The 26,856-nt window shown below is 40.8% G+C and overlaps 1 protein-coding gene across 1 annotated transcript in view; it reads left to right on the plus strand.

The window, feature by feature from the left end:
• Positions 1–26,856, plus strand: part of LOC134351229 (myoferlin-like) — a 186,636-nt gene that overhangs the window by 23,283 nt on the left and 136,497 nt on the right. Inside the window, exons 8-17 of the mRNA XM_063057334.1 lie at positions 99–149; positions 3,098–3,128; positions 4,009–4,124; positions 7,296–7,419; positions 10,333–10,436; positions 12,359–12,427; positions 12,730–12,773; positions 16,562–16,644; positions 20,921–21,036; positions 23,775–23,888. Coding sequence (XP_062913404.1) covers positions 99–149; positions 3,098–3,128; positions 4,009–4,124; positions 7,296–7,419; positions 10,333–10,436; positions 12,359–12,427; positions 12,730–12,773; positions 16,562–16,644; positions 20,921–21,036; positions 23,775–23,888 — 852 coding nt within the window. The remainder of the gene's footprint in view (positions 1–98; positions 150–3,097; positions 3,129–4,008; positions 4,125–7,295; positions 7,420–10,332; positions 10,437–12,358; positions 12,428–12,729; positions 12,774–16,561; positions 16,645–20,920; positions 21,037–23,774; positions 23,889–26,856) is intronic.

The raw sequence follows: 26,856 nt of genomic DNA on the forward strand, positions 1-26,856 counted from the left end.
TTGTTTTGCATATCTGGTACTGTGGTAAATACTGGGAACAGTCTGAGATAATGTTTGTTGTTACCTTTATCCTCATGAGCCTCTCCTTATTTTTAAAGGTGTTAAATTCGCATTCACTTCGATCTGATTCCATGATTGGTATTTTCAAAGTGAGTGTGTGTCAATTGATGTCTCATATTTTGGGAATAATGTAAATTTTAGTGAAATAATTTTGCTTTTGAATTGTTCAGTAAGCATAATATACATTGAAACATTGCTTATGAGTCAGTGTAAAATCAGTAACATACTTTTCCTGCTAAAACATTGACTGTACTCTTTTCCATAGATGCTGGCCTGCTGAGTTCCTCCAGCAGTTTCTGTATGTTGCTTTGATTTCCAGCATCTGCAGATTTTCTCTTTTTTGTGATTGAACACACTTTGACAAATAGTTTTAAGTAATGTTAGATTAATGCTGTAACTTCCATATTGGAAAGTGAAAAAATGGGTAACAGCTTCTTTTATGAAATAAAATCTAAACATTGGAAGAATGTTTGATAAAGAAAGTGCATATATTTCTTTAAGGCCTCTCATAACCTTTGGGTGTAAAGCATATATGAGGGGTGATTGATAAGTTTGTGGCCTAATGTAGAAGGAGTCAATTCTAGAAAACCTAGCACATTTATTTTTCAACATAGTCCCCTCCTACATTTACACGCTTAGTCCAGCGGTCAGGAGCATATGGATCTTGGACCTCCAGAAAGTGTCCACAGATGGGTGATCGATAAGTTCGTGGCCTAAGGGTGAAGGAGTTGAGTTATACAGCTCTTGTTACATGCACATGCAGGTCAACACTTTGAGTGATTATGCAGAAAGTTTGAAGTTAATAACTCATCTCCTTCTACCTTAGGCCACGAACTTATCAATCACTCCTCATATATTATCCAGTTGAGCATTTCTAATGTGAATTCTCTGTTGTAGCCTTCAGTAGATTATCAGAACCAAGAATACAAGTCTTCCTGCGCCCTTCATAAACAGTGTCTTGCAGGCAATTTGGTTTTTGACTTTGGATCCTATTCCATTGGCTCGCTAATATTTTAATTTAGTGAACTTGTTACAACACTAACAGAGGCCATTTGACTCACTGAACCCATGTCTAATATAGCACTTTGCTTGTCTCTGTTTCCTTTTTTCTCCCCTAGCCCTGCAGATTAGTTTTCCTTAAGTGCCTGTCTGATTCACTTTTGAAAGTCCTGATCTGATTCCCTCTCAACACCATCCCTACAGGTGGTGAGCTCCAGTTCATCAGTTCATAACTACTCCATCTTAACTGCTCATAGCCCTCTTATATTCTTTAACCCAGTCTTCCCTCTATTCTTGAACCATTGCTTTCCTTTCCTTACCCTGGTCAGACTTGTTAAATGTCCTCTCAGCATTTTTTCTCTGAGAACAGTCCCAGTTTCTGCAGTTCATTCTGACATTTAACTGATAACTGGCCTACAACATCACAAGCAATGCATATAAATCAATGGAGAGGAATAAGCAGTCAACATTTCAGGCTGGACCCGAAATGTCACCTGTTTATACCTCTCCATAGATGCTGCCTGACCTGCTGAGTTCCTCCAGCAGTTATGTATGTTGCTCTGGATTTCCTGCATCTGCAGAATCTCTTGTGTTCAATATCAAGTCAAGTTTATTGTCATTTAACTATACACATGTATACTGTCAAATGAGAAAATGTTTCCCCGAACTAGGGTGTAAAGCACTAGTCTATGTACCACATAATAATTTATGAAAGTAAGGATGAAATCTACGGATGGATTACATAAAGTACATAAATTCAATATTGTAAGTTACAGATCAGATTAACTGATGATACTTTGAATGTGTTGCGGCAGGGAGTTCAGCAGCCTAATGGCCTGAGGGAAGAAGCTGTTTCCCATCCTGACCATTCTTGTTTTTATGCATCGGAGTCACCCACCTGATGGTAGAAAGTCAAAGAGGATGCCAGATAGATGGGTGGGATCCTTAATAATACTAAGGGCCCTATGTATGCAGTTCTCCTGATAAATGTTGCTGATGGATGGCAAGGAGACGCTTTTGTTCCTCTCAGGTGTTCTCACAGTTATTTGTAGGGATTTCTGGTCCGATGCTTGACTGCTCTCATACCAGGTGGAGATGCAACTTGTCAGATGCTCTCAATGGTGCTCTTATAAAATGAAGTTAAAATTGGGGCGGGGGGGCTCGCTTTCCTCAATCTCCTTAGGAAGTGGAGATGCACGATATCACAAGACTGGCATCTAACCTATTTAGCTGGAACGAACTATGCAAGCACGTTTTCACAACAAGTGTCTTGTATAATTTGTTTAATTTAAAAAATTTGTTCTTGAAGTAGGAATGTTGAGGACAAAGAATGTTATTTGTCCACCCCTAATTGTTCTTGAGAAGTTGATGGTGATAGAGAATGAGTTGTTGTGATCTGTAGTCACTTACAAATCAGGTTGGATAAGAATAAACAAGAATGAATAAGGACAAGCCAATACTCTGCTTAAAGTGAACCAGTGAGGCATTTACTGTTGGTTTCATTGTTACTGATTACTAGCTTCTTCTATCCAGAATTTTTGATTTATCTGGATTTAAATTAAAAACTATCTCAATAAGGCCATGCTCTTACATTGTGTGAGTAAGTCTAGGTTTTTATAATTTTATCCAAGATAATCAGTCATTATATCCAGGGGAATTGATAGAAAATATTCCTGCTGGTTAATGAAGCCTTAATCAAAAACATCGACCAAGTCCTGCCAAGAGTAAAATTAAACATTCAGTCATAAGCTGGTTGAAGTTTAGACCCTGATCTCCATATACAATAAACACTGTTAGTTGCTAGTTTCATTTGATAAGTTTCTATTAATCAAGGATTAGATAAATAAGACAAAAGTGAATAAGACAATAGTAATCTAATCTCATCAAAAGAAGAGAGCATATTCCAGCGACTAAATGACTGACTCCTCTTGTTCCTATATACAAGTATAAGCCCTCAGTCATTGCAATGTCACATCAAGTGCGGACACTAACAATCCCACACTCAGTTTTTTGACATTTTTAATCCCTTCCTTTACAGTTGGACATTGGCTCCATCTATGATTTTCCAGGTATGCAATTAATTGTCATTGTATATCAGCTTTAACCTTTCAGTTTTAATAGGTGTCAAAATGACATGTATTCTCATGAGTTTGTTAGATTAAGGGTGACCTAACTCAAGTGTTTGCCGTGAGTAAAGGATTTGAGAGGGTGGATGGAGAAACAATTTCCCCTGTGGGTCCAAAACAAGTAACCATATTAAAAATAGATCTGTGGTCTTGAGGGAAGACGTCAGGAAGCAATTCTTCACACAAAAGGGAGTAGAAATCTGGTCTTAACTCCCCACACAACTCTGACACTCAGGGTCAACAGGAAATTTCAGAATTAAGATTGGTGGAGATGTATATCTGCAGAACTTTGATGATTATAAAACCAGGGCTCCTGTGTTTTGGATATTAAATGGTTTTATAACCCCATAGAATTGAGTTGGGTTTAGTTATAAATTTATACCTAAGCTTGCCTCTAACTCCCCTTACCATGGTCCTTGGTCCATGTGTTTTTACTCACCTGGGTACATTGTAAATGTGAAAAGAGTTTCTGCCCTGCTGCCTTTTCAGGATGTGAGTTCCCTCGCCACTCATTGAATGAAAAACCTTTCCACTCTGGGTGCCCCGAACTTTGGTCTAGAAATATAGGATCAATGATGAATCCAATGGAGAGTTCTGGCAACACTTGAACTCCCAATGAAAAAGACAGAACATGAGTCCTGTGTGTGTGGTTAGAATGTACGATTTGCTATCATATGATGTATTTCAAAGGCAGGTAAGTGCACAAGGGAGAAAGGATAGAGCAAAATTTGGATTCAACACATGTAGTGTCATAGACCAAATGAGCTGACTCACTTATTTCTGTAGTGTAAGTTCTGTGTAACTGTGTGATGGTCTGTGACAGGTCATGCAGTGTTACGGAAGTGGCTTCTGCTCTACGAAGTTGATGACGCACATTCCATGTCGAAGGGTTACCTGAAAGTCAGCATCATTGTCTTGGCAGCGGGCGATGAAGCACCGGTGAGACACATTTTCAGCCAAAGTGTTATCTGTTCTCCACCTGATACTAGCATTCAAACTAGACTAGTCTTCATGATTCCCATGCCCCAAACAGCTTCATAACTGATGAGGTGCTCTTGAAGTGCAGCAGTTAATTTAAGTATTGCACGGTTTCAGAAACAGTACTTTGCTAATAACCCAGAAATCTATTTCAGTGAAGTAGATTGAGCACTGAATATTGGCTGGAGTGTAAAGGTATTTCAAATGTCAGTAAAGCTGCCTGACCATATATAACTCCACCCCACCCCTGCATTCAGGCTTATCCTGAAGTAAATGAAGTAAAAAAGAAGCCTCTGTTTCTTTTGTGTGCTTAAAGCTCATTTAAAGGTTCGCTCCTATTCTCTTTTTTTCTGAGTTGTTAACTCCCAGACGAGTGTAATGTTGAGGTTTCTTTTCTTTCCTTGCACTTTTGTCAAGTGCAGTGACTGTATATTGGTGTGGCTGAGAAAATTATCTAAGTCCATTCCCTATCCTCAACTGGCATCCTCATAAATCTCTTAACAGGCTTCATTGCAAAATGATCTGTTGGAGGGCTACTATTTCCTATGACAAGGCACAGCCCCAGTATGTAATCCTTCTTTACATCAAATTTATATCAGGCAGGGATCAGAATCAGGTTTATTATCACCGGCATGTGACATGAAATTTGTTAACTTAAGAGCAGCAGTACATAATCTAGCAGAGAGAGAAAAATAATAATAATTAAAAATAAAACATAATAATAAGTAAACAAGTAAATCAATTACATATATTGAATAGATTTTTAAAGACATGCAAAAACAGAAATACTGTATACTAAAAAAAAAGAGAAGTAGTGTCCAAAGCTTCAATGGCCATTTAGGAATCTGATGGCAGAGGGGAAGAAGCTGTTCCTGAGTCGCTGAGTGTGTGCCTTCAGGCTTCTGTATCTCCTATCTGATGGTAACAGTGAGAAAAGGGCATGCCCTGGGTGCTGGAGGTCCTTAATAATGGATGCTGCCTTTCTGAGACACCGCTCCCTAAAGATGTTTTGGGTACGTTGTAGGCTAGTGCCCAAGATGGAGCTGACTAGATTTGTGTCCTGTCTTTTGTATTGGAAGATCAAATTACCAATTTGTAAGATAGCTTGTAACTCATGAAGGGCCTCGTCTTGAGACATTGACTGATTATTCCTCTCCATAGATGCTGCCTGACCTGCTTTCATCCAGCATGTGTATATTACTCCCCATTTCCAGCATCTGCAGAATTGCTTGTGTTTATGACTAACTTGTAAGATCCTGTTTCAGGGTGTCTTTTCTTTTATTACACAGCTGATTTGCAAAATGTGTTAATCCATGCATAATTCCTTGAGCCCAGCCCTGAAAACATTGATTTAAATCTGGCTTTCACAGATGCTGCATGCCTAGCAGAGTTCTTCCATTGTTCTGATTTTTGGTCCCAATTCCAGAATCTGCTTTCTCTTTTGCCTTCATACTGTAAAGTAGTCGAACTTCAGATATGTGAAGAAATTGGAGATGTTTACGAGGATGATGTCAGGCCATCGATGACTTCAGTCTTCTCTCTCTCTCTCTTTGGAAGAAATTGTGATGATCTAAGAATAGTCTGACAGCACAGGGACAGTGGAGAAGCTGCAAAAGATGGTGGGAGGCTGAGGTGGGTCTCCAAGGTGAAGTCAAAGGAATTAGTGTTGATGATCAAGAAGAGGAGGGTGCCAGGATACATTCACAGATTCTGCATGGATTGTTGTGGGTTAGAAACATGGAACATTGCTGCTGGTGGTATTAGCTAAGATATCTCTGAGGTCCTTGTATCTGTTATTGGATATGAGGGTAGAAAGGATGATGGAAAAGGTTTAACAAATATTTATTTAGAGACACAGCACAGTTACAGGTCCTTCCATTGAGCCCATGCCATTCAATCACAACCATGCGACAAATTAGCCCATATGTCTTTGGAATGTGGGAGGAAACTGGAGGAAAACCATGCGTTCACGGGGAGAACGTACATATTCCTCATGGATGCCAGCGGAATTGAATCAGTGTCACTGGCACCATAATACAGTAGCATTATGCTAAACTCTATGCTACAATATGGGTCTGGTTACCCTGATAGAAGCTCTTATGCTTTGCTAGTGTATTCTGCCACCTGACTTTACTTAGATTAAAAAAAAGTTGAAAAGATGGAGGAGTAACTACTTTTCAGAATCATAAACAGAATCAAGTTTAATATCACTGACATGTGTTGTGAAATTTGTTTTGTGGTGACGGTAGTGTAGTACATAAAAATGCTACAAATATACATAAAAATAGAATAAGAAATATAGAAAGTAAATTAAATAATTGGTACAAAACAAGAGCAAAAATAATGAAGTAGTGTTCATGGCTAGGTTCATTGCCTGTTCAGAAATCTGATGGCGGAAGGGAAGAAGCTGTTCCTAAAATATTGAGTGTGTGTCTTCAGGCTCCTCTGCCTCGCTCTCTGATGCCTTATGCTTCTTTATATTACTTCAGCTTTAAAAGTTTTTAAGTATATCAGAGTTAAGTCAAAATTTTTTTTAAAAGTCAGTTGCGGCTGCCAAAGCTCTGCTCCTGGTTTTGCCAATTTCTTCTTTGGCACAGTGTCTGTAGCCTTGTCCCTGCTGGATTCTGGGATGTGGAGGCCCAGCGAGATAGACATTCACTCTCAGAAGTTGGGACAGTGTGGGGGACTGAACCAAGTTGATCTGTTGTATGAACTTTACATTGCTGAATGATACAGGGTAGTGTAGCACAGGAGAATGAGGTTTAGTGGTGGGGGAAAACCAAAACACCTGCAGATACTGGAAATCTACAACAATAATTTAAAAACACTCAAGTATATCAGACAGAATGTCTGGAATACACATATTTGGGTTGAAGGTCCTTTGTAAAAACTGGAAAAATGAGAAATAAGCTCAAGAGATTCTGGAAATACAGAGAACATGAACAAACGATGATGAAGGCTATGAAACAGTACATTAATCAGGTTGTGGAAGTGGAGTGAAGAAGGGCCAAGCCAATATTACAGAAGGGTGACCTATAGTATGTGCAATAATCTCCTTTTCCAGTTGTCATTGCTGAATGTAAAAGATGTGTGAATGTATGTTTACTAAATAAAATGTGTTTGCTGCACTAGGTAGACAAGAAAGGGACAAATGAAGAGGATGACGTGGAAAGTAATCTGCTGCAGCCAGCTGGTATCCTCTCCCGCTGGGTCACGTTCATTGTCAAGATCTACCGAGCTGAAGACCTTTCACACAGTACGTCACATATCAGTGGTACTTTTTTGCCGGTATTGACTTGGAGCCTGTAGTTACACCTAGATTGAATATTGTCCTTCAGATTCAAGATTTGTCACATGAACATTGAACCATACTGTGAAATACATCATTTGTGGTAACAATCAACACACTCAAGGATGTGCTGGGGCAACCCACAAGTTCCTTCATGTGCCTCTGCTATCCCATGTTACTCATTAGAAACCTTCTTTCTCTAGTCCTATCTCATTGCTTTCACCCATTGTTCTTCAGGTGTAGGGAGGGAGTCACTTTTACTGGCTACCTTCCTCTACTTGGAGTGATGCATGTTTAGTCTTAGACTTAGTCATACTTTATTGATCCCAGGGGAAATTGGTTTTCGTTACAGTTGCACCATAAATAATAAATAGTAATAGAACCATAAATAGTTAAATAGTAATATGTAAATTATACCAGTAAATTATGAAATAAGTCCAGGAGCAGCCTATTGGCTCAGGGTGTCTGACCCTCCAAGGGAGGAGTTGTAAAGTTTGATGGCCACAGGCAGGAATGACTTCCTATGACACTCTGTGTTGTATCTCGGTTATACCTGTGAGCTTGAAAAGTTAGATCTCCTGCCTTCACTGGGCACATCAAGACTCCCTGTAGAGAAGCCAATAGGAGTAAGCCAGTTTCTTTCCTCCTTCTAGAACAATGAGACCACCTGATGATGAGCTAATTCTGCAGTCTTTGCAGGGTGGGGGACATAAACCATAGGGTAACCAGGCTATTTGTGTGATTTTTTAAAAAAATTACCACTTGAGCAAGTGTGTATAGCCCCCAGCACTGACTATGTTGTCCTTGCCTTGAAATATCATAGGGAAAGGTTTGAACACCATTGAAGCTGAAAAGATAAGAAAAGTGGGAATGAAGGATTGGCTTTGGCTGAAAGAAATAATTCAAATTATAAATTGATTTAAATGAAGGTGATGGAAAGCAGGGTCATCATTAATTACTACAAGTGCATCTTATGAGTTAGTAAACCATTTACAGATTTAAACTCAAATGGTTGAGAAAAGCAGAGGCTCGGAATGAAAATTTGATTAAAAAACATTCAGGCTGGAAATCTAAAATAAAAATGGAAAAATACTGGAAATACTCGGCAGGTCGGGCAGCACTTGGAAAAAGAAACAGTTAACACATCAAACTGGGAAAGAGAGAAAACGTGCATCAGAAAGGACTGTAACGTAAGGAGGGGAGAAGAGAGACAAAGAGATTATTTCTGATAAGATAAAACCAGATGGTCATAGGTTAATACTCAGGCCACAGCAATGGAGAGGAATAAACAAGTCAATGTTTCGGGCTTTGCTACTTCATCAGAATTGATTTATTCCTTTCCATAGATGTGACAATACCTGCTGAGTTCCTTCAGCACTTTTAAAAAAATATTTTTATATTCTACTTTAGATTGTCAGCGTCTGCAGAGCTGCCTGTGGTTACAAGGATTATCTTGTTGATAAGGTTTTGTGGTTGACATCTTAATGAGATGGGTGGTGGGGTGGAGACGTGGCTCTATCAAAGGAGGTGTTAAGGCATTCCTTCCCTCTGCTAGCCTGCAGGTCACCCTTGGGCAAGGTGTAGCACCTGCTTAGCCCCCCACCCCGATCAGGGTCATGTGAAGCCATGGGAGCAGGCGGTGGATGGTTGTATGAGCAGATGGTGCATATCATAAGTCCTAGTTATGCAACCAGTGACACTAGGCAGACAATCTCTGAAGAGTATTGATAATGGCTAGGATCACCCGTCTTATAAAGACACTGCCCAGAGGAAATCAATGGCAAACCACTTCTGTAGAAAAATTTGCCAAGAACAGTCATGGTCAAAGAAAGACCATGATTGCCAAAGTCATACAACATGGCACGAATGTAATGAGGTAAGTTAGAGATCAAATGAGATAAGTGTAGGCAGGTACTTGATGGTCTGTATAGACCTGCTGGATTATGTTTTCTGACTCGATGAAATAGTGTTGAGGGTTCATTTACGTATATGCAACTAAAAGATAAGACAAGGTCCTGGCATTGATGAACAGTTGCAGCAGTGTGTACTATCTACAAGATGCACTGCAACAACACGGCAAAGTTCCTAAGGCAGCACCTTCAAGACCCACAAACACTGCCATCTAGAAGGATGAGAATAGCAGATTCCTGGGAACACCACCACTTGGAAATCCCCCTCCAAGTCACCCACCATCCCGATTTGGAAACATATTGCCGTTCCTTCATTGTTGCTGGGTCAAGATCATGGAATTCCCTCCCGAACAGCAGTGTGGGTGTATCTACACCTCAGGGACTGCAGCGGTTCAAGAAGGCAGCTCATCACCACCTTCTCAAGGACAACTGGGGATGGGCAATAAATGCTGGCTTAGCTAGCAAAGCCCACATCCTGTAAATGAATATTTAAAAAAAAGAAAGAAAATGAGAGTAGTGCAGCTAGTGGAGCTGCTCCCTCACAGCACCAGAGATCTGGGTTTGATACTGGTACTTGATAGCTGGGTTAATTGGCCAATGTAAATGACCCCCAGTTTGATGGGAATTGATGACTATGTGGAGAAAATCAAATGAGATAAGTGTAGGCAGGTACTTGATGGTTAGTACGGACCTGCTGGGCTGTGTTTTCTGACTCGATGAAATAGTGTAGCGGGTTCATTTACGTATATGCATATAAAAGAGCAGCAATGGTCCTGGCTTCGTATTTCACTTGAGAGACCACATTTCTCATAATGCTGCTCTGTCAATAATGCACTGTGATTGCTGTCCTTGACTGTGGTGAGCAAGTCTGTGGAGTGGCACTTGAACCTCTAGCTGACTGAGTCAAGAATTGAATCGGCTAAGCCACAGCGGACATTGTAGTCTGAAATATTTAGGTTTTTATTTTCAGTGTCAAGAGGGCTCATGACAAACTTGAAGCACGTGTTTAGAGTGGATACTGACAAGAAGGATGGTGTTGACTCTTTTCTTGAAGTCAGCTTTGCTGGAAGTAAGGTAAGCAACAGATAATCCTTTCATAGGTTTATACAATACTGCAGGGAGTTTATATATTTTGGTAGTCACAAGGCAGGCAGGGCCTATGTTTGACACCATTGATGGTTGCACTCAGATTTTTATTTATTTTTATTTAGAGATATAGCACAACATGGGCCCTTCTGGCCAAGTGAGCTGCACTGCTCAGTAACCCACCTATTTAACCCTAGACTAATCATAGGACAATTTACAATGACTAGCTAACCTACTAACCGGGCTGTGGGAGGTAACTGGAGCACCCAGAGGAAACTCATTGAGTCATGGAGGGAACATACAAACTCCTTACAAACGGCATCGGAATTAAACTCAGAAATCCAACACCTGGAGCTGTAATAGCATTATGCTAACCGCTGTGTTACCATGACACTGTATATGATGAGTTCTGTCAGGGACCTGCAGTTGAGAAGTTGCAGGTGGTCTTCTGCTTTTAACCACTATTTGTGACCACATACCCATACCCATGCCTCATAGCTTCACTCCTTTTGGAAGTATAGCATGTGCAGTCACCGTAGGCAAGTAGCTAGTTGGGACTCAGACACCTGGTTGAATAATGAAAATTAAGGCATAAGGACATACTGTGGGAATTTAAGTATGTGTTCTTAAGCCACTGGTGATGCATGTTTCTTGTAGAACCTTTCATAATGAAATGTATTTTTTTTAAATCTTAGATATACAGCATGGTAACAGGCACTTCCACCCCAGTGAGGCTGAACCAGCCAATTACATCCATGTGACTAATTAACCTACTGACCTGTACTTCTTTGGGGTACGGGAGGAAACTGGAGCACCTAGAGGAACAGGAAGAATGTGTAAATTCCTTATAAATGGTGGAATTGATCTCTAGTTGTTGGCCCTGTAATAGCATTATGCAAACTGCTACGGTGCCTCCCCTTTCCTCAGTCCTCAATTTTTGTCCTTAGGCGGAATTTAAAATTCCTCGATGCTGAGATCACTGTTCACTCCAGGATCGTTTACAATGAGATAACTAAGTAATCCTGATTCGTTATACAACTCCAGATCCAAACTAGTGTGATCCATGGTTGGTTTCTTACCATGTTCCTCAAGGAATTCATCTGCAATGCACTTGACTTTTAATCTCAATTGTCCTATTTATGTGCTAATTAAAATGCTGGTGATTTTGCCATATTTCTGTTATGTCCCTTTATCCCTTTATTTATATTCTGTCTTATTGGATAGCAAATATTAAAGGTCCTACATAGGGCCTGGGTAGTGAAGAAGTTTAACACAGCAGCAAGGTATAAATCAGTTCGAAAATTGGGCGAAGCGCTGGTAGATGAAATTTATTCTTAGCAAGTATGAGCTTGATGTATTTTGAGCAGCCAGAGATTTTCTTTTATTCATTCACGTTGTGAGTATTGCTGATATCTATTGCACATGTGTGTATATGCACAGCATGAGCAGGCTATAGTGAACTTCTCAAGTGCAGTCCTTAAGGTAAAGATGCTGCCAGGAAAGGATTAGACTATGTGAATGAGGGCCCTGTGGTATATTAATATCAGATTTCAGAGGTATTTCCCTGTCGGTACTTTTGAACTTGACTCCCAACATTTGATTATTATGGGCCAGTTACTCTGTTATGTTAGCAGATATTAGGGCCTCAACAGCAGCTGAATCTCCCTGCACTTGGGACAAGTCACGTGAGCACCAGTATTCGTTCATTAAATTGAAGCATTAACTCCTTTTCCCTCTCCATAAGTGCTGCCTTACCTGCTGAATATTTTTAACCTTTTGTTTTTATTCCATGAACACTGAACTCTGGCTAACTCAATTAGTTTTTCCAATGGTTGGGAAGGAATTGACCTTATCAGTTTCACCGAACATTTAGTGAAAGGTGGAAGTAAAACTCTTTATCCTCCATTCAGGTGGCAACAAAAGTGGTGGAGAACCAGATAAATCCTGAATGGAACCAGATGATTTACCTGAGGAGTAGGGTAAGGTTTGATCATTCAGTTAAAATAGGCCAAGGAAAAGAACATATTTGATACGTGGTACAGTGAGTTCTTCCTATGTGTGTGGCATTAATGCAGGTGTAAATTAAAAGATTAACAAAATCCTCTGGAAAGTGGGAAGTAGAATGGCATATACTCCGCTTCAGCAGACACCCAACAGTCAGCAGGTTGGGAAGAGTTAGCTAACTGGCTCCACTGATGAGGGGTTTAGTGAGTTGTGGTAGTGAATACTCAGTTGCTAGAACAGTGCTGATGATATTAACTTTTGTATTTCTCTCCTATAGTTTCCGTCACTGTGTGAGAATATCCGGTTCACTGTTTATGATCGGTAGGTGAATGTTGCTCTTATTTTGTCCACACTTCTGGAACTGACTCCCACCTTGTAAAACCTGCTGCTTCCTTCTCACAGACAGTTTGTTACAAGAACCTGGTCTTTTTATTTATATTGCCTTTTTTTAATCTTCCCAACAAAGCACTTTTTCACATTATTCACTCTATCTCATACATCAATTTTTAAAATTTATCTTATCTTCTTCATGGAGAATTTTACAGCCAACTGTGTCATTCTAAAATGTATTCTCTGTTGTAATGTGGCATGTGGTTCAATCACAATACCAACTCCCATGGAGAGCAAATTGATTATGACCTGACTTTTTGTCATAATGCTTTTAATTGCCATCTTCAAAATTGCCGACAACACTACTGTTGTTGGATAAATCACAGATGGCGTTTAGTCAGCTAAGTAGAACAAGATAGGATGCCTGATTGAGTGGTGCCAAAACAGCAATCTCTCACTCAATGTCAGCAAAACTAAAGAGCTGATTGTTGACTTCTGGAAGGAAGAGGAGGTGAAATATGTGCCGCTCTGCATTGGGAGAAATCAGCAGTGGAGAAAGTCAGCAATTTTAAATTCCTGAGCATATCAGTCAAACTGTCCTTGGCCCAGTACAAGGAAAGCGCATAAACATCTTGACTTCCTTAAGAGATTAAGAAAGTTCAGCTTGTTGTTGATTTTGTTTCTGACTCACTTCTACAGACTTAATATTGAAAATATTCTGACGTTGCATTATAGTCTGGTACGAATTTGAATGCTTGGGAATGTGAATTGAATTGACTTTATTACTCATATACATAAATAAATAGTATGTGCAATGGGACAGTCAGTATAACATAGAAATACAATTGTATCAGCATGAATTAATCAGTCTGATGTCCTGGAGCCTGTTGGTCCTGGCTTTTATGCTGCGGTATTGATTCCAGGATGGTAGCAGCCGGAACAGTTTGTGGTTGGGGTGGCTCGGGTCCCCAATGATCCTTCAGGCCCTCTTTTACACACCTGTCTTTGTAAATGTCCTGAATAGTGGGAAATTCATATCTACAGAAGTGCTGGGCTGTCTGCACCACTCTCTGCAGAGTCCTGCAATTGAGGGAAGTACAGTTCCCATACCAGGCAGTAATGCAGCCAGTTAGGATGTTCTCAATTGTGCCCCTGTAGAAAGGTCTTTGGATTTGGGGGCCCATACCAAACGTCTTCACCAGTCTGTGAAAGAGGTGCTGTTGTGCCCTTTTCATCACACAGCTGTTATGTATAGTCCACGTGAGATCCTCGGTGATGTGTATGCCGAGGAACTTAAAGCTGTTTACTCTCTCAACCCCAGATCCGTTGATGTCAATAGCAATTAGCCTGTCTCTATCCTTCCTGTAGTCCACAACCAGCTCCTTTGTTTTTGTGACATTGAGAGAAAGGTTGTTTTCTTGACACCACTGTGTCAGGTTGATGACTTCTCTGTAGGCTGCCTCATTATTATTTGAGATAAGGCCAATTAGTGTAGTATTGTCAGCAAATTTAGTTAGCAGATTGGAGTTGTGGGTGACGACACAGTCATGGCTGTACAGAGAGTAAAGGAGGGGGCTTAGGACACAGCCCTGAGGGTCACCTGTGTTGAAGGTCAGAGGGGCAAGGGTGAGGAAGCCCAGTATTACCACCTGCCAGCGATCCGACAGGAAGTCCAGGATCCAGCTACATAAGGCAGGGTGAAGACAAAGGTCTCTGATCTTCTTAGTCGAACCTGGAGGGAATTATGGTGTTGAATGCTGAACTGTAGTCCATAAGTATCCTTCTTCTCCAGATGTGTAAGGATGGTGTGTAGAGCTGTGGTGGCTCTCCTCAGGTGCTCAGTGTTGGCAACATCGAATCGAGCGTAAAAAAGATTTAGCTCATCTGGGAGAAATGCGGTGATGTTGGAGTTTGTGATGGTGTGCAGACCTTGCCATAAGCTGCGTGTGTTGTTGGTGGCAAGTTGTGTCCGGATCTTGTTCCTGTATTGTCGTTTCACTACCTTGATGACTTTGCGCAGATTGTAGCTGCATTTCTTGAGTTCCTGTTGGTTACTGGCAACGTAAGCTCTGTGTCACACAAGTGCTAGGGAAGCGAGAGAGAGTAATTGGCACTCCCCAGTACATCACAGGCATATTCCTCCCCACCATTGGTATTGTCTACAAGAGGCACTGCGTTAAGAAGGCAATTTTCATCATCAAAGATTCCCATCATCCAGACCATGCCATCTTCTTGCAGCTACCATTGAGCAGAAGCTACAGAAGCCTGAAGTCCCACACCAATAGGTTCAAGAATAGCTACTTTCCTTTAATTATTTGGTTCTTGAACCAATGACACATTAATCACTTCACTTTAGCTATGCTATGATCACACTGATCACTTTGCACAAAAATGAACCTTGTTTCTTGTTCGTTCTAATAGTTTTTGCTTGTAAAAAATTGTGTTTTATTAATGCTTAACTTGTTTTTCTTGTGAATACTGCTTATGTGATGCTACGTGCCTATGATGTTGCTGCAAATAGTTTTTTATTGCACCTGTGCTTACATGTACTTGTGTATATGAGAATAAATTTTACTCAACTCAACTCAAATTAAAGAATAAGTATGGTCAAATCAGCAGGGAGAGTGTCCCCGAATTTTGAATCCAGTCATTGAACCACTTATGCTCACCGGAAAGGGAATACTCAGACTTGATTTAACCTTATAAAGGTCAATGTCTCAAAACAAGGGTAGGTCTTTGAGAACACTGACTAGAAACTTAGTGAATCTGTGGAATTCTCCATTTCAGAGAGATGTGCCGGCTAAGCCATTTTCAGAGATTGATGGATTTATTAATGGAATTGAAACATGGGGATAGAAATTAAATATGGTGCTCTGGTGGAAGATTAGTCATATCATGATAAATGTAGTTGCTACCTGCTACTGTCCTTATCCTTGAGATAATAGTGCAGTGCTTCCTCAATACTGCACTGGAAGTGCCATTCTGAATGTTCTACTCAAATCTCTGGAGTGGGACTTAAACTATGGACTGTCAGAGAAGACTTGGTGAACAACAGCTGAGATTTTTATGACTTGGCTTTCCGCTGCATGGTGAAGCATTGCACATGGAGCAGAAATTACAGACTGTCTGCTGGAGGACCTCAGCAGATTGAGCAGCATCCGTGGGATGTTTTGGGTTGAAACCATGCTTCAGGACTGACGTAGTCTGGGGATAAGACGTTCATGTTAACCATGATCCTATTAACTTGTAAAAGAGGCTCGAGGGGCCCCTGTATGTATGTATATTATGGAAGAAAATATTATCCAGTCTGGACTGCCCACAGCTCCATGACTCCCAAATTTGCCAAAATAGTTGGCTGTTAACTGGTTCCTCAGTTCAAGGCCAATTAAGAATGAACAATAAATACTGGCAATACTTTGTGAATAAATCAACTACAAAAACAGAAGGCTTGGACATTGCAACATCAATAGGGAATGTAATCTGGAGAGTTGGATGATGAAGGGAGGGCTGCAGGTATTTTGATTAAGCATTTAACAAGTATATTTAATTCTCTGACCTGATTCTAGCAATTGCAACAGCATCTCTTGCTAATTCTGTTCATTGTAAGCACACAAGCATACAATGTAGATAGTGGATGTTTAGTCAGAAGGTTCATCTAAAGGCCATTAAGTTTAACAACAGTGGGATAGGTAATAGTTATGAGCTTTTGTAAGTCCTCATACATTAGGGGGCTTTTAATTGTACACATTATTTAGATTTTATATGGCTTATCTTTTCAGAAAGAGTGCAATCAAAAGTAAGCATTTAGGAACAACATACTTGAACATCTCAGAGATCTCGTCAGTGGGACAAGGGGGAGAAGGTATGTGGTATTGTCCTGCATTTTCTTTTTAGAAGGTAGCCATACAGCCCCTGGTATGTATTATTTGTATCAAGGCTGAACTACATATTGACTCCCTTTTTTTCCCCTCTGCTCCCTGCTTATAACTACCTTACTAATCACAGGTCAGCTTCATAATGATCAGCTTTATCTATCATATGTACGTCAGAACACAGTGAAATAAGTTATTTTCCGTCAAGGGCCAACACAGTCCGAGGATTGTGCTGGGAGCAGCCTGTAAGTGTCGCCACACTTCCAGTGCCAACATAGCATGCCAACCCATATATCTTTAAAATATGAGAGGAAACCAGAGCACCTGGAGGAAATCCTTGGAGTCATGGGGAGAATGTACAAACTCCTTACAGGCATTGTCAGGAATTGAACCCCATTGGTGATTACTGGCATTGTAAAGCATTGCACCAACTGCTACACTACAGTGCCACCAAATCAAAAGCCTATTGGTGCTAAAAGCTCCAATTGACTCTCAGGTAGACAAAAGTGTGTATGCTATTCATCCATTATGTACCTCAGTGTAACACACTTATCTGGAGTTCCATAAGGAATCTTATACAGAATTTGGAAGGCCTGTCTTTCAAAATTACCCGTCACAACCTCAGTATGTCTCATAGTACTTGACACTTAATGAAACACTTTTAAAGTGTAATCATTGTTGAACATATGACAAACAATTTGCACAAAGGATAGTCTTGCAAACCAATGAGATAGCTATCCAAACAATTTATTTCATGGTTTAACTATAAGATAAATATTGGCCAGATTGCTTTTAAAATATGCTTTGGATTCTGGTTGTGTTCAGCAATTTAGTAGTTACAGTCTGGATTTGTGTTTTCTCACTTAATAGGCAAGAGCTAAAAGTTACCATTATTATTGCAAAACAGGAAATCAGAAGAATGTCAGTAGTTACGGTAGTGCTGCGCCATTTAAGTTATTGAATTGACAGTCCAAAGGCTAGAAGGAGCAATCAGATCTGAGTTCAAGTTGCATGATCTGGTAAGATGGCGGCACACTTGGCCTCACTGGCTTCTGGGGGGCCAACCAAAGGACTTATTATCTTTTTAAAATGTGTCTTTTACTATTGCAAGACCTTGCTTGACATTAAGAACTTAAAGTACTGTAGGTTTACCCTATCAGCGAGTTGCTCATTGGCAGAGAAACTGAAGGAACTGGACTTGGTGTGGTCTGTGCTGCTGTCTGCATCTGGGAGGTATATGAAAGCGTGTGCAATCTGAGAGTGAGTGATCGTCTTAGTCACTTTTCTTGTGATTGCAAGACTCTGTTGGACACTGGTAATGTAGAATGCCGTGAGTCTGATTCACTGCTTTATAGACGAAAGGCAGGGGCGGACAGTGGGGGAGCTGCATTGGCTTGGCTGTGGTGAAGACTAGGCCTTAATCTGTGGTACTGCTGTTTACAGTCATCCAGGAGAGAGGTATTGGTGTTGGTACACTCCACGGGAGTGCCAGAGAGTGTTGGTGCTCACTTGGCAGAAGACAAATTGTATTGTGTTCGACTGCAGACTGCTGCAATATTCATGGGCTTAGGGACTTGGACTATATTTTTTGTGTGACTATTTTTCTGCTATCTTATATGTGCTATATGTGCCTTATGCTGTTGGTACTGTGTTTTACACCTTGTCCCCGGAGTACTTGTCCAGTCCACCATGTCCAGTCCCTATATACTTCCATCCCCCATCAGGAAGGTTTCAAAGCTCTCCGCTTCTTTTTGGATTCCAGACCTAATCAGTTCCCCTCTACCACCACTATGCTCCATCTAGTGGAATTAGTCCTTACTCTTAATAATTTCTCCTTTGGCTTCTCCCACTTCCTCCAAACTAAAGGTGTAGCTATGGGCACCCGCATGGGTCCTAGCTATGCCTGCCTTTTTGTTGGCTTTGTGGAACAATCTATGTTCCGTGCCTATTCTGGTATCTGTCCCTCACTTTTCCTTCGCTACATCGACGACTGCATTGGCGCTGCTTCCTGCACGCATGCTGAGCTCATTGACTTTATTAACTTTGCCTCCAACTTTCACCCTGCCCTCCAGTTTACTTGGTCCATTTCGGGTGATATCGGTCCAATATCGGGTGATATCGGGTCCAACATACTATTCTCCGTAACTTCCACCACCTCCAATGGGATCCCACCACTAAGCACATCTTTCCCTCCACTAAGCACAGCTTTCCCTCCCCCCCCTCTGCTTTCCGCAGGGATCGCTCCCTACGCGACTCCCTTGTCCATTCATCCCCCCCATCCCTCCCCACTGATCTCTCTCCTCGCACTTATCCTTGTAAGCGGAACAAGTGCTACACATGCCCTTACACTTCCTCCCTCACCACCATTCAGGGCCCCAGACAGTCCTTCCAGGTGAGGCAACACTTCACCTGTGAGTCGGCTGGGGTGATATACTGCGTCCGGTGCACCCGATGTGGCCTTTTATATATTGGCAAGACCCGACGCAGATTGGTAGATCATTTTGCTGAACACCTACGCTCTGTCCACCAGAGAAAGCAGGATCTTCCAGTGGCCACACATTTTAATTCCACATCCCATTCCCATTCTGATATGTCTATCCACGGCCTCCTCTACTGTAAAGATGAAGCCACACTCAGGTTGGAGGAACAGCACCTTATATTCCGTCTGGGTAGCCTCCAACCTGATGGCATGAACATTGACTTCTCTAACTTCTGCTAAAGCCCCACCTCCCCCTCGTACCCCACCATTATTTATTTATATACACACATTCTTTCTCTCACTCTCCTTTTTCTCCCTCTGTCCCTCTGACTATACCCCTTGCCCATCCTCTGGGTTCCTCTCCCCACTTTTCCTTCTCCCTGGGCCTCCTGTCCCATGATCCTCTCATATCCCTTTTGCCAATCACCTGTCCAGCTCTTGGCTCCATCCCTCCCCCTCCTGTCTTCTATCATTTTGGATCTCCCCCTCCCCCTCCACCTTCAAATCTCTTACTAGCTCTTCCTTCAGTTAGTCCTGACGAAGGGTCTCGGCCCAAAACGTTGACTGTACTTCTTCCTAGAGATGCTGCCTGGCCTGCTACGTTCACCAGCAACTTTGATGTGTGTTGCCCGGAGTAATGCTGTTTTGTTTGCTTGTATTCATGGATTTTCAGGTATTGGTGAATGACAATTAAATTTGAACTAATAGTAATTATGGAGTTTAAATACAGATTAATGAACTGGAATTAGGAAAGAAACTAGTCTGAAAACAGCCAAAGTGTCATTCAAAATCCAGCTGGTGTACTAAGTTCCCAAGGGAAGAAAATTACTATCCTGATCCAGTCAAGCCCACTCTTAATTCTAGACACATGTCATGTGATTGTTGTTAAATACCTTCTGATCAAGGGCATTTAGGATTGGGTAATGATTGCAGGCCTGACCAGTGATGCCGAGATTCCAAAAAAAATTCCAAAATTTTTCAGAAAATTCAGAGTTTAGGGATGTTTGATGAATGCTGTAATTTGCATTAAATTGACACCATAAAAAGAACAGTACACCCTACAGCTACCTCCTGCATCACATCAAGTGATCCATATATGGATTGATCAGCTTTGTGCTGTGGCCTATCAGTATCCCTGCAGAGGTCATTGCTCACTATGTGATCATTCAAGACCAATGTCACAATGTTGGAGATTATGCTGTGGATATAGTGGCAGGGTGACACATACAAAATCCTGGAGTATCTTAGCAGGTCAGGCAGCATCAATGGAGAGAAATAAAGAGTCAACATTTCAGACCGAGTCCTTTCATCAGGAATCATGCCATGGATATAATAGTGGAGAATGTTTTTGGGATCATTGTTCTAGGTATTGTAGAACATACAAACAGCTGAATAAATCTGCTGCTTGTGTAGTTTCACTTCTCCACTCCTTGAAATTTGCACCCTTTAGTTTATTGCCAGTGTTCATGATCCATGAGAATTCCTCATTTTGATTTTGTTTTGTATTATCCTTTATTTCTCCCTTGTGTAATTTGTCTGGTTTTCCCTTAAACATGTCTGCACTATTTGCCTTAACTTGTCCTTGTGTGAGTTCCATATTGTCACCACTCCCTAGATTAAGAAAAGCTTCTGTTATGAATTCTGTAATAGCTGTCTTCTAGTCATGATTGCAGACAGCTTCAGTTCATATCCCTATTTGCAGTTGAAGTCAGATGTCATTCCTGAATTAATTTAAATCTTGCTGTTGATTACTTGGTCATAATGCATATTGGTTTCCATCCCATCAGATGAAGATTCAGGCGGGTTTCTTCCAGCTTTTGGACCATGCTTTTTGAACCTTTATGGCAGCCCCAGGGAGGGTCTTGATGGCACAGATAAGGATGATGAATTCAACCGTGGAAAGGTACCTGACTTTATTATTGAGCAAAATTTCAAAGCTTCCTGTTAATATTTAAGAAGAGACTAAGACAGAAGTGCTTATAATATTCCTTTTTAAAAATTATCTTTATAACATCTATCCCACCCTTTCAGACAGTGCATTTTGAATCACCATCATTATGTGGCAATCATGCTGTCATGAACATGATTGTTTTAAGCTTATTTTTACAGAGGTGGTTTGCCATTGCCTTCTTCTGGGCAGTGTCTTTACAGGGTGGGTGATTCCAACCATTATCAATACACTTCAAAAGTTGTCTGTCTGGTGCCAATGTCACATAACCAGGACTTGTGATATGCACTGGCTGTTCATATGACAATCCACCATCTGCTCCCATGGCTCCACGTGACCCTGATCGGGGGGGGGTGTGGAATGGAGGACTAAGCAGGTGCTATACCTTCCCCAATGATGACCTGCAGGCTAGTCAAGGGAAGGCTATCTTGTGCCTCCTTTGGTAGAAATATTTTGGACCACTTAAGTTTAAAAAAAAATCTCCTTACTTTCCACCTCTATTTTGGCAATTAATCTGAAACCAGAGTTGGAAAGTAGAAAATACTCAAAATACCAGATAACAATTCAAAGATGCAGGCCTGAGTAGGACTTAGGCATGTACTATAAAGAGTCATGGACCCAGTCAAGTTCCCATAGCTACAATTTTGATTTGGAGCTATTAAGTGAAAGTAAAGGAGTCAATTAATATGGGAACAAATTCAGCCAAGAGAGTGGTGATGAAGGGGGATGGTTGGACCTGTATTCATGGAAAAAAAGCAAAGTGCCATCAGTTATGCCGAAAAATGAACATCCACAATGAAAATGAAAGAGTAGGAACTAGGAAAAAGGAAGGAATAGAGTTATGGTTGCAAAGAATAATTCTGTGGGCAAGGATGAATACAGCCTTTTTAAAAGGATATTTAGGAAGAGCCAGAGGAGGGCATAATGTGATTGCACAACTATGAGATTGAAAGCTGTTGAGGAGATGATGTTTGGGACCACTGGGAGGTAATAGCCAGATGGTCATTGATGAGGCCATGGTTTAGAGAAGGATTGTGAAAAGGTGTCAGTGAGCTAATTCAGCCTAGACAGGGTAGAACTCATTTCGCCAAGCTGCAGTGGCATCAGCCATGTTAGAAAGTTTAATAACAATATTGGTGTTGGCCCTTGTTGAATAGAGTGTTGCAGATTTAGAGAGGGATATGTCAGTGTGTCAAAGAACACTGGATTTTAAGAATCAGGAGAAAGTAAGTAAAGAGGCCTTGGAAGGAAGCAAGCATAGATGAGGACGTGTGGAAAATGCAGAGTATATTTCTGTATTTAGAAGTTTATGAGAAGTAGTAAATTAAGAAGTATATTGATTGTAGAACTGTAAATATAACCAGGAGAGGCTAGAGATTCCATAAGAAACAGAGTTCAAAGTAAATTTTTATCAAAGTCATATTAACTACCCTGAGTTCCATTTTCTTGCAGGCATTCACAACAAAACAGTGAAATACAACAGAATAAATGCAAAACTACACAGAAAGACTGGCAGACAACTAGTGTTCAATGTGTGCTGAATGGCAGAAACTGTAGTAGATCATTTAATTTCTTGAACCTGCTCTGCCATTAAATAAGATGTTTCACATCTAAGCTTCAACTTCACTTTACCATGTTATCCCCATACCATTTGGCATCTTTGTAGTTAAAAAAAAATCCATCAGTTACTGCTTTAAGTGTATTCATTGACCCTCTCCACTGCTCTTTGATAGAGTGAATACTTGTGATTTACAGCCCTCATAGAGTGGAAATTCCTGCTTCTATATATGTTTGTACACCCACCAAGGAAACATCCTCACATTGCCAATCTACTCAGAATCCTATGTTTCAATAAAATAACCTCTTATTTTTCTAAACTCCAATGAGTAAAGCCTCTCCATTGGTCACCCCAATGAGGAATGTGTATAGTGTGACAGGGTGAGAGTAAGTCTATATTGGATGGATGATTGCATAACGTAATGGCTGAAGTCATTGAGAAGTCTAAAAGTATGGTGTACACCACTTTCTCGAAAGGAGATATGAAAAGAAATACATTTCAAATCAGAGGAGATCATAAAACAGAACAGTATAACACAGTACAGGCCCTTTGGCTCATGATGTCATGCAAAACTTTTAACCTATTCCAAAATCAATCTAACCTTTCCCTCCTACATAATCTTCCACTTTTCTATCATTCTTGTGCCTATCTAAGAGTTTCTTAAATGTCCCAAATGTATTTGCCTCTACTAATACTCCCTGGCAGGAAGTTCAGTCCAACAAAAGCAAGAAACATCCTGGAATGGCTTCAAAGGCTGAATTTTACTTACTACTTTATATGTGCCATTTTTATTTTTAAAGAGAAACCTCATGTGGCTGGGGTGATATATTTCATGTAATAAATCTCCTTCCTGTTTATTTTTCCACAGTTGGCCCTTTCTTCAAGGCCATGATTCTTGCTGGCACACTCTTTCCCAGGTGGTGACTTTCTAATCCCCAACATGAGCAACTATGCTTTGAGAAATGAAGATCAACTGTGAATTGGCAAGATCTGGGATCACTGAAAGGTTCATGGTTCAGAAAAGTTTAAGCAGAAATAACTTGCAGACCATCCTTCCTCAGTTGCAAATTGAAGTAATAAGAAGCAAACTTAATGACACTAATTTAACATAGATTGCATTTTCTTTCTCTTCCAGGTGGAAGGAGTCTCCTACCGAGGTCGAATTTTGATAGAATTAATAACAAGGTTAGAGGAACATTCAGGAAACAACATCGATAAATTGCCTTCTGACGATTCTTTGATTGTACAGGTATTAACAAAGCAAGTTTCTATAGGTAAATTATTTGCTTTTCTAATCAGATTAGGAAGGCCTGAGGCTTGATTCCCAGTATATGGAATTACCTGAAAGGAAGAACTGACCTATGTTGTATATCTATGACTGAAATGTTGTTAGAAGTGGCATGGTAGTTAGCAGTTAGTGCAATTGCTTTATAGCACCAGCAATCACTGATTGGTGATCAATTCCTGCTGCTGTCTGTAAAGAGTTTGTACAGTTTCTCCATGATCCTGGGGTCTCTTCCAGGTGCTCCACTTTCCTTCCACATTCCAAAAATGTATAGGTTAGGTTTAGTGAGTAGTGAGCTTGCTATGTTGACATTGGAAATGTGGCAACGTTTGTGGGTTGCCCACAGCACATCCTTGACTATGTTGCTGGTCGATGCAACTGACACATTTCATTGTATGTACATGTACATGTGACAAGTAAATCTAATGTCTTAATCTCTCTTAATTGATGCCAGATTAAATTGAATCACCTTCATAATCAGAGGCCCAATTTGATCAATGCAGAATAAGCACATCTGACTCTAATATTTTATGACTCAAAGTATTGAAGTATGAGGACTTGTATAGGTGATCTCATGAAGCCCACTGATTTGCAATAACATGTAAATAGTCCCCTGTTACCCTGCATCACCATGTTACATCCTCTTCCTGAACTGCATATTGGAAAGGGAGTGCATTCCTTCTGTTAAACTAATTTGGCAGGGTGCAGGAAACTGAAATGATAGGGTTGTGGATGGGGCAGTTGGTTATACAAGTGCGTAGTGAAACTGTGAGGAAGGACAGGGAGATGATAGGATAAAATTGCTGTCAGTGAGATGCTTTGAAGTGTAACATGGGGACAAAATCAAAAAAAGTGATGACTGTAGGGGTTACACTTGAATGCACACAGTACATAGTATAAGGTAGATGATCTTGTACTCAATTCGAGATTGGCAGGTATGACATTGTGGGCATCACGGAGCTGTGACTGAAAGATTGTAGTTGGGAGCTTAAGATCCAAGGATACACCTTGTAATCAAAAGAACTGGCAAGTAGGCAGAGGCGGTGACGTGGCTCCGTTAGTAAAAATGAAATCAAATCCTTAGAAAGAGGTGACATAGGATAAGAAGATGTGGAATCTTTGTGGTTGGAGTTAAGAAACTGCAAGAGTAAAAGGACCCCGATGGGAGTTGTATATAGGCCTCCAAACAGTAGCCATGATGTGGGATACAAATTACAGTGGGAGGTTGAAAAAGCATGTTAAAAAAATGCAATGCTATGATAGTCTTGGGAGATTTCAATATGCAGGTTGATTGGACAAGTCAGATTGGTGTTGGATTTTAAGAGAGAGAATTTGTAGAATGTTCATGAGATGGCTTTTTAGAGCAGCTTGTGGTTGAACCCACTAGGGGCAAGACAATTATGGATTGGGTATTGTGTAATGAACCTAATTTGATTAGGGAGCTTAAGGTAAAGGAACCCATCTGAAGCAGTGATTATAATGATGCAATTCACCCTGCAGTTTTGTGAGGAAGACACCAAAATCAGATGAATCTGTATTACAGTGGAGTAAAGGGAATTACAGAAGCATGAGAGATGAGCTGGCCAAAGTTGATTGGAAGGGAACACCAGCAGGGTTGATGGCTGGAGTTTCAGTGGGCAATTTGGAATGCGCAGGACAGATACATCCCAAAGATGAAGAAGTATTCTAAAGGGAGGATGAAGCAAATGTGGCTGACAAGGGAAGTCAAAGACAGCAGTAAAGCAAAAAAAGAGGGATACAATATACTGTAGCAAATATTAGTGGGAAGTTAGAAGATTGAGAAGCTTTTCAAAAACAACAGAAGGCAACTAAAAAACCATTAGGAGAGAAAAGGTGAAATATGAAGGGAAGCTAGCCAATAATATATAAAGAGTAAAAGAGAGGCGAGAGTGGAATACTGGACCGCTGGAAAATAATGCTGGAGAGGTAGTAGGGGAAAAAGAAATGGCAATAGAACTTAATAATTAAGACCATAAGACATAGGGCAGAATTAGGCCACCTGGCCCATTGAGTCTGCTCTGCCATTCAATCATGGCTGATACTTTTTTTCTTCTCCTTCTCAACCCCAGTTCCTGGCCTTCTCCCCATAACCATTGATGCCATGTCCAATCAAGAACCTATCCGTCTCTGCCTTAAATACACCCAACGACCTGGCCTCCACAGCTGCATGTGGCAACAAATTCCACAAATTCACCACTCTTTGGCTAAAGAAATTTCTCCGCATCTCTGTTTTGAAAGGATGCCCCTTTATCCTAAGGCTGTGCTCTCCGATCCATGGGAAACGTCCTTTCCACATCTACTGTCTAGGCCTTTAAACATTTGAAAGGTTTCAATGAGATCCCTCCCCCTCATCCTTCTGAATTCCAGCGAGTACAGACCCAGAGCCATCAAACGTTCCCCGTATGATAACCCTTTCATTCCTGGAATCATCCTTGTGAACCTCCTCTGGACCTTCTCCAACGCCAGCACATCTTTTCTAAGATGAGGGGCCCAAAACTGTTCACAATACTCAAGGTGAAGCCTCACCACTGTCTTACAAAGCCTCAGCATTACATCCTTGCTTTTGTATTCTAGACTCTTGAAGTGAATGCTAACATTGCATTTGCCTTCCTCACCACCGACTCAACCTGTGAGTTAATTTTTAGGGTGTTCTGCACAAGGACTCCCAAGTCCCTTTGCATTTCAGATTTTTGGATTTTCTCCCCATTTAAAAAATAGTCTGCACATTTATTTCTACTCCCAAAGTGCATGGTCATGGATTTTCCAACACTATATTTCATTTGCCACTTTCTTGCCCCTTCTCCTAATCTGTCTAAGTCCTTCTGCATCCTACCTGTTTCCTGAACATTACACAATATTTTGTGTCAGTGTTCACTATAGAAGACACTAGCAGAATGCCAGAAATTCTCCT

The sequence above is a fragment of the Mobula hypostoma genome, chromosome 8, assembly GCF_963921235.1.
Source record: "Mobula hypostoma chromosome 8, sMobHyp1.1, whole genome shotgun sequence".
Lineage (NCBI taxonomy): Eukaryota > Metazoa > Chordata > Chondrichthyes > Myliobatiformes > Myliobatidae > Mobula > Mobula hypostoma.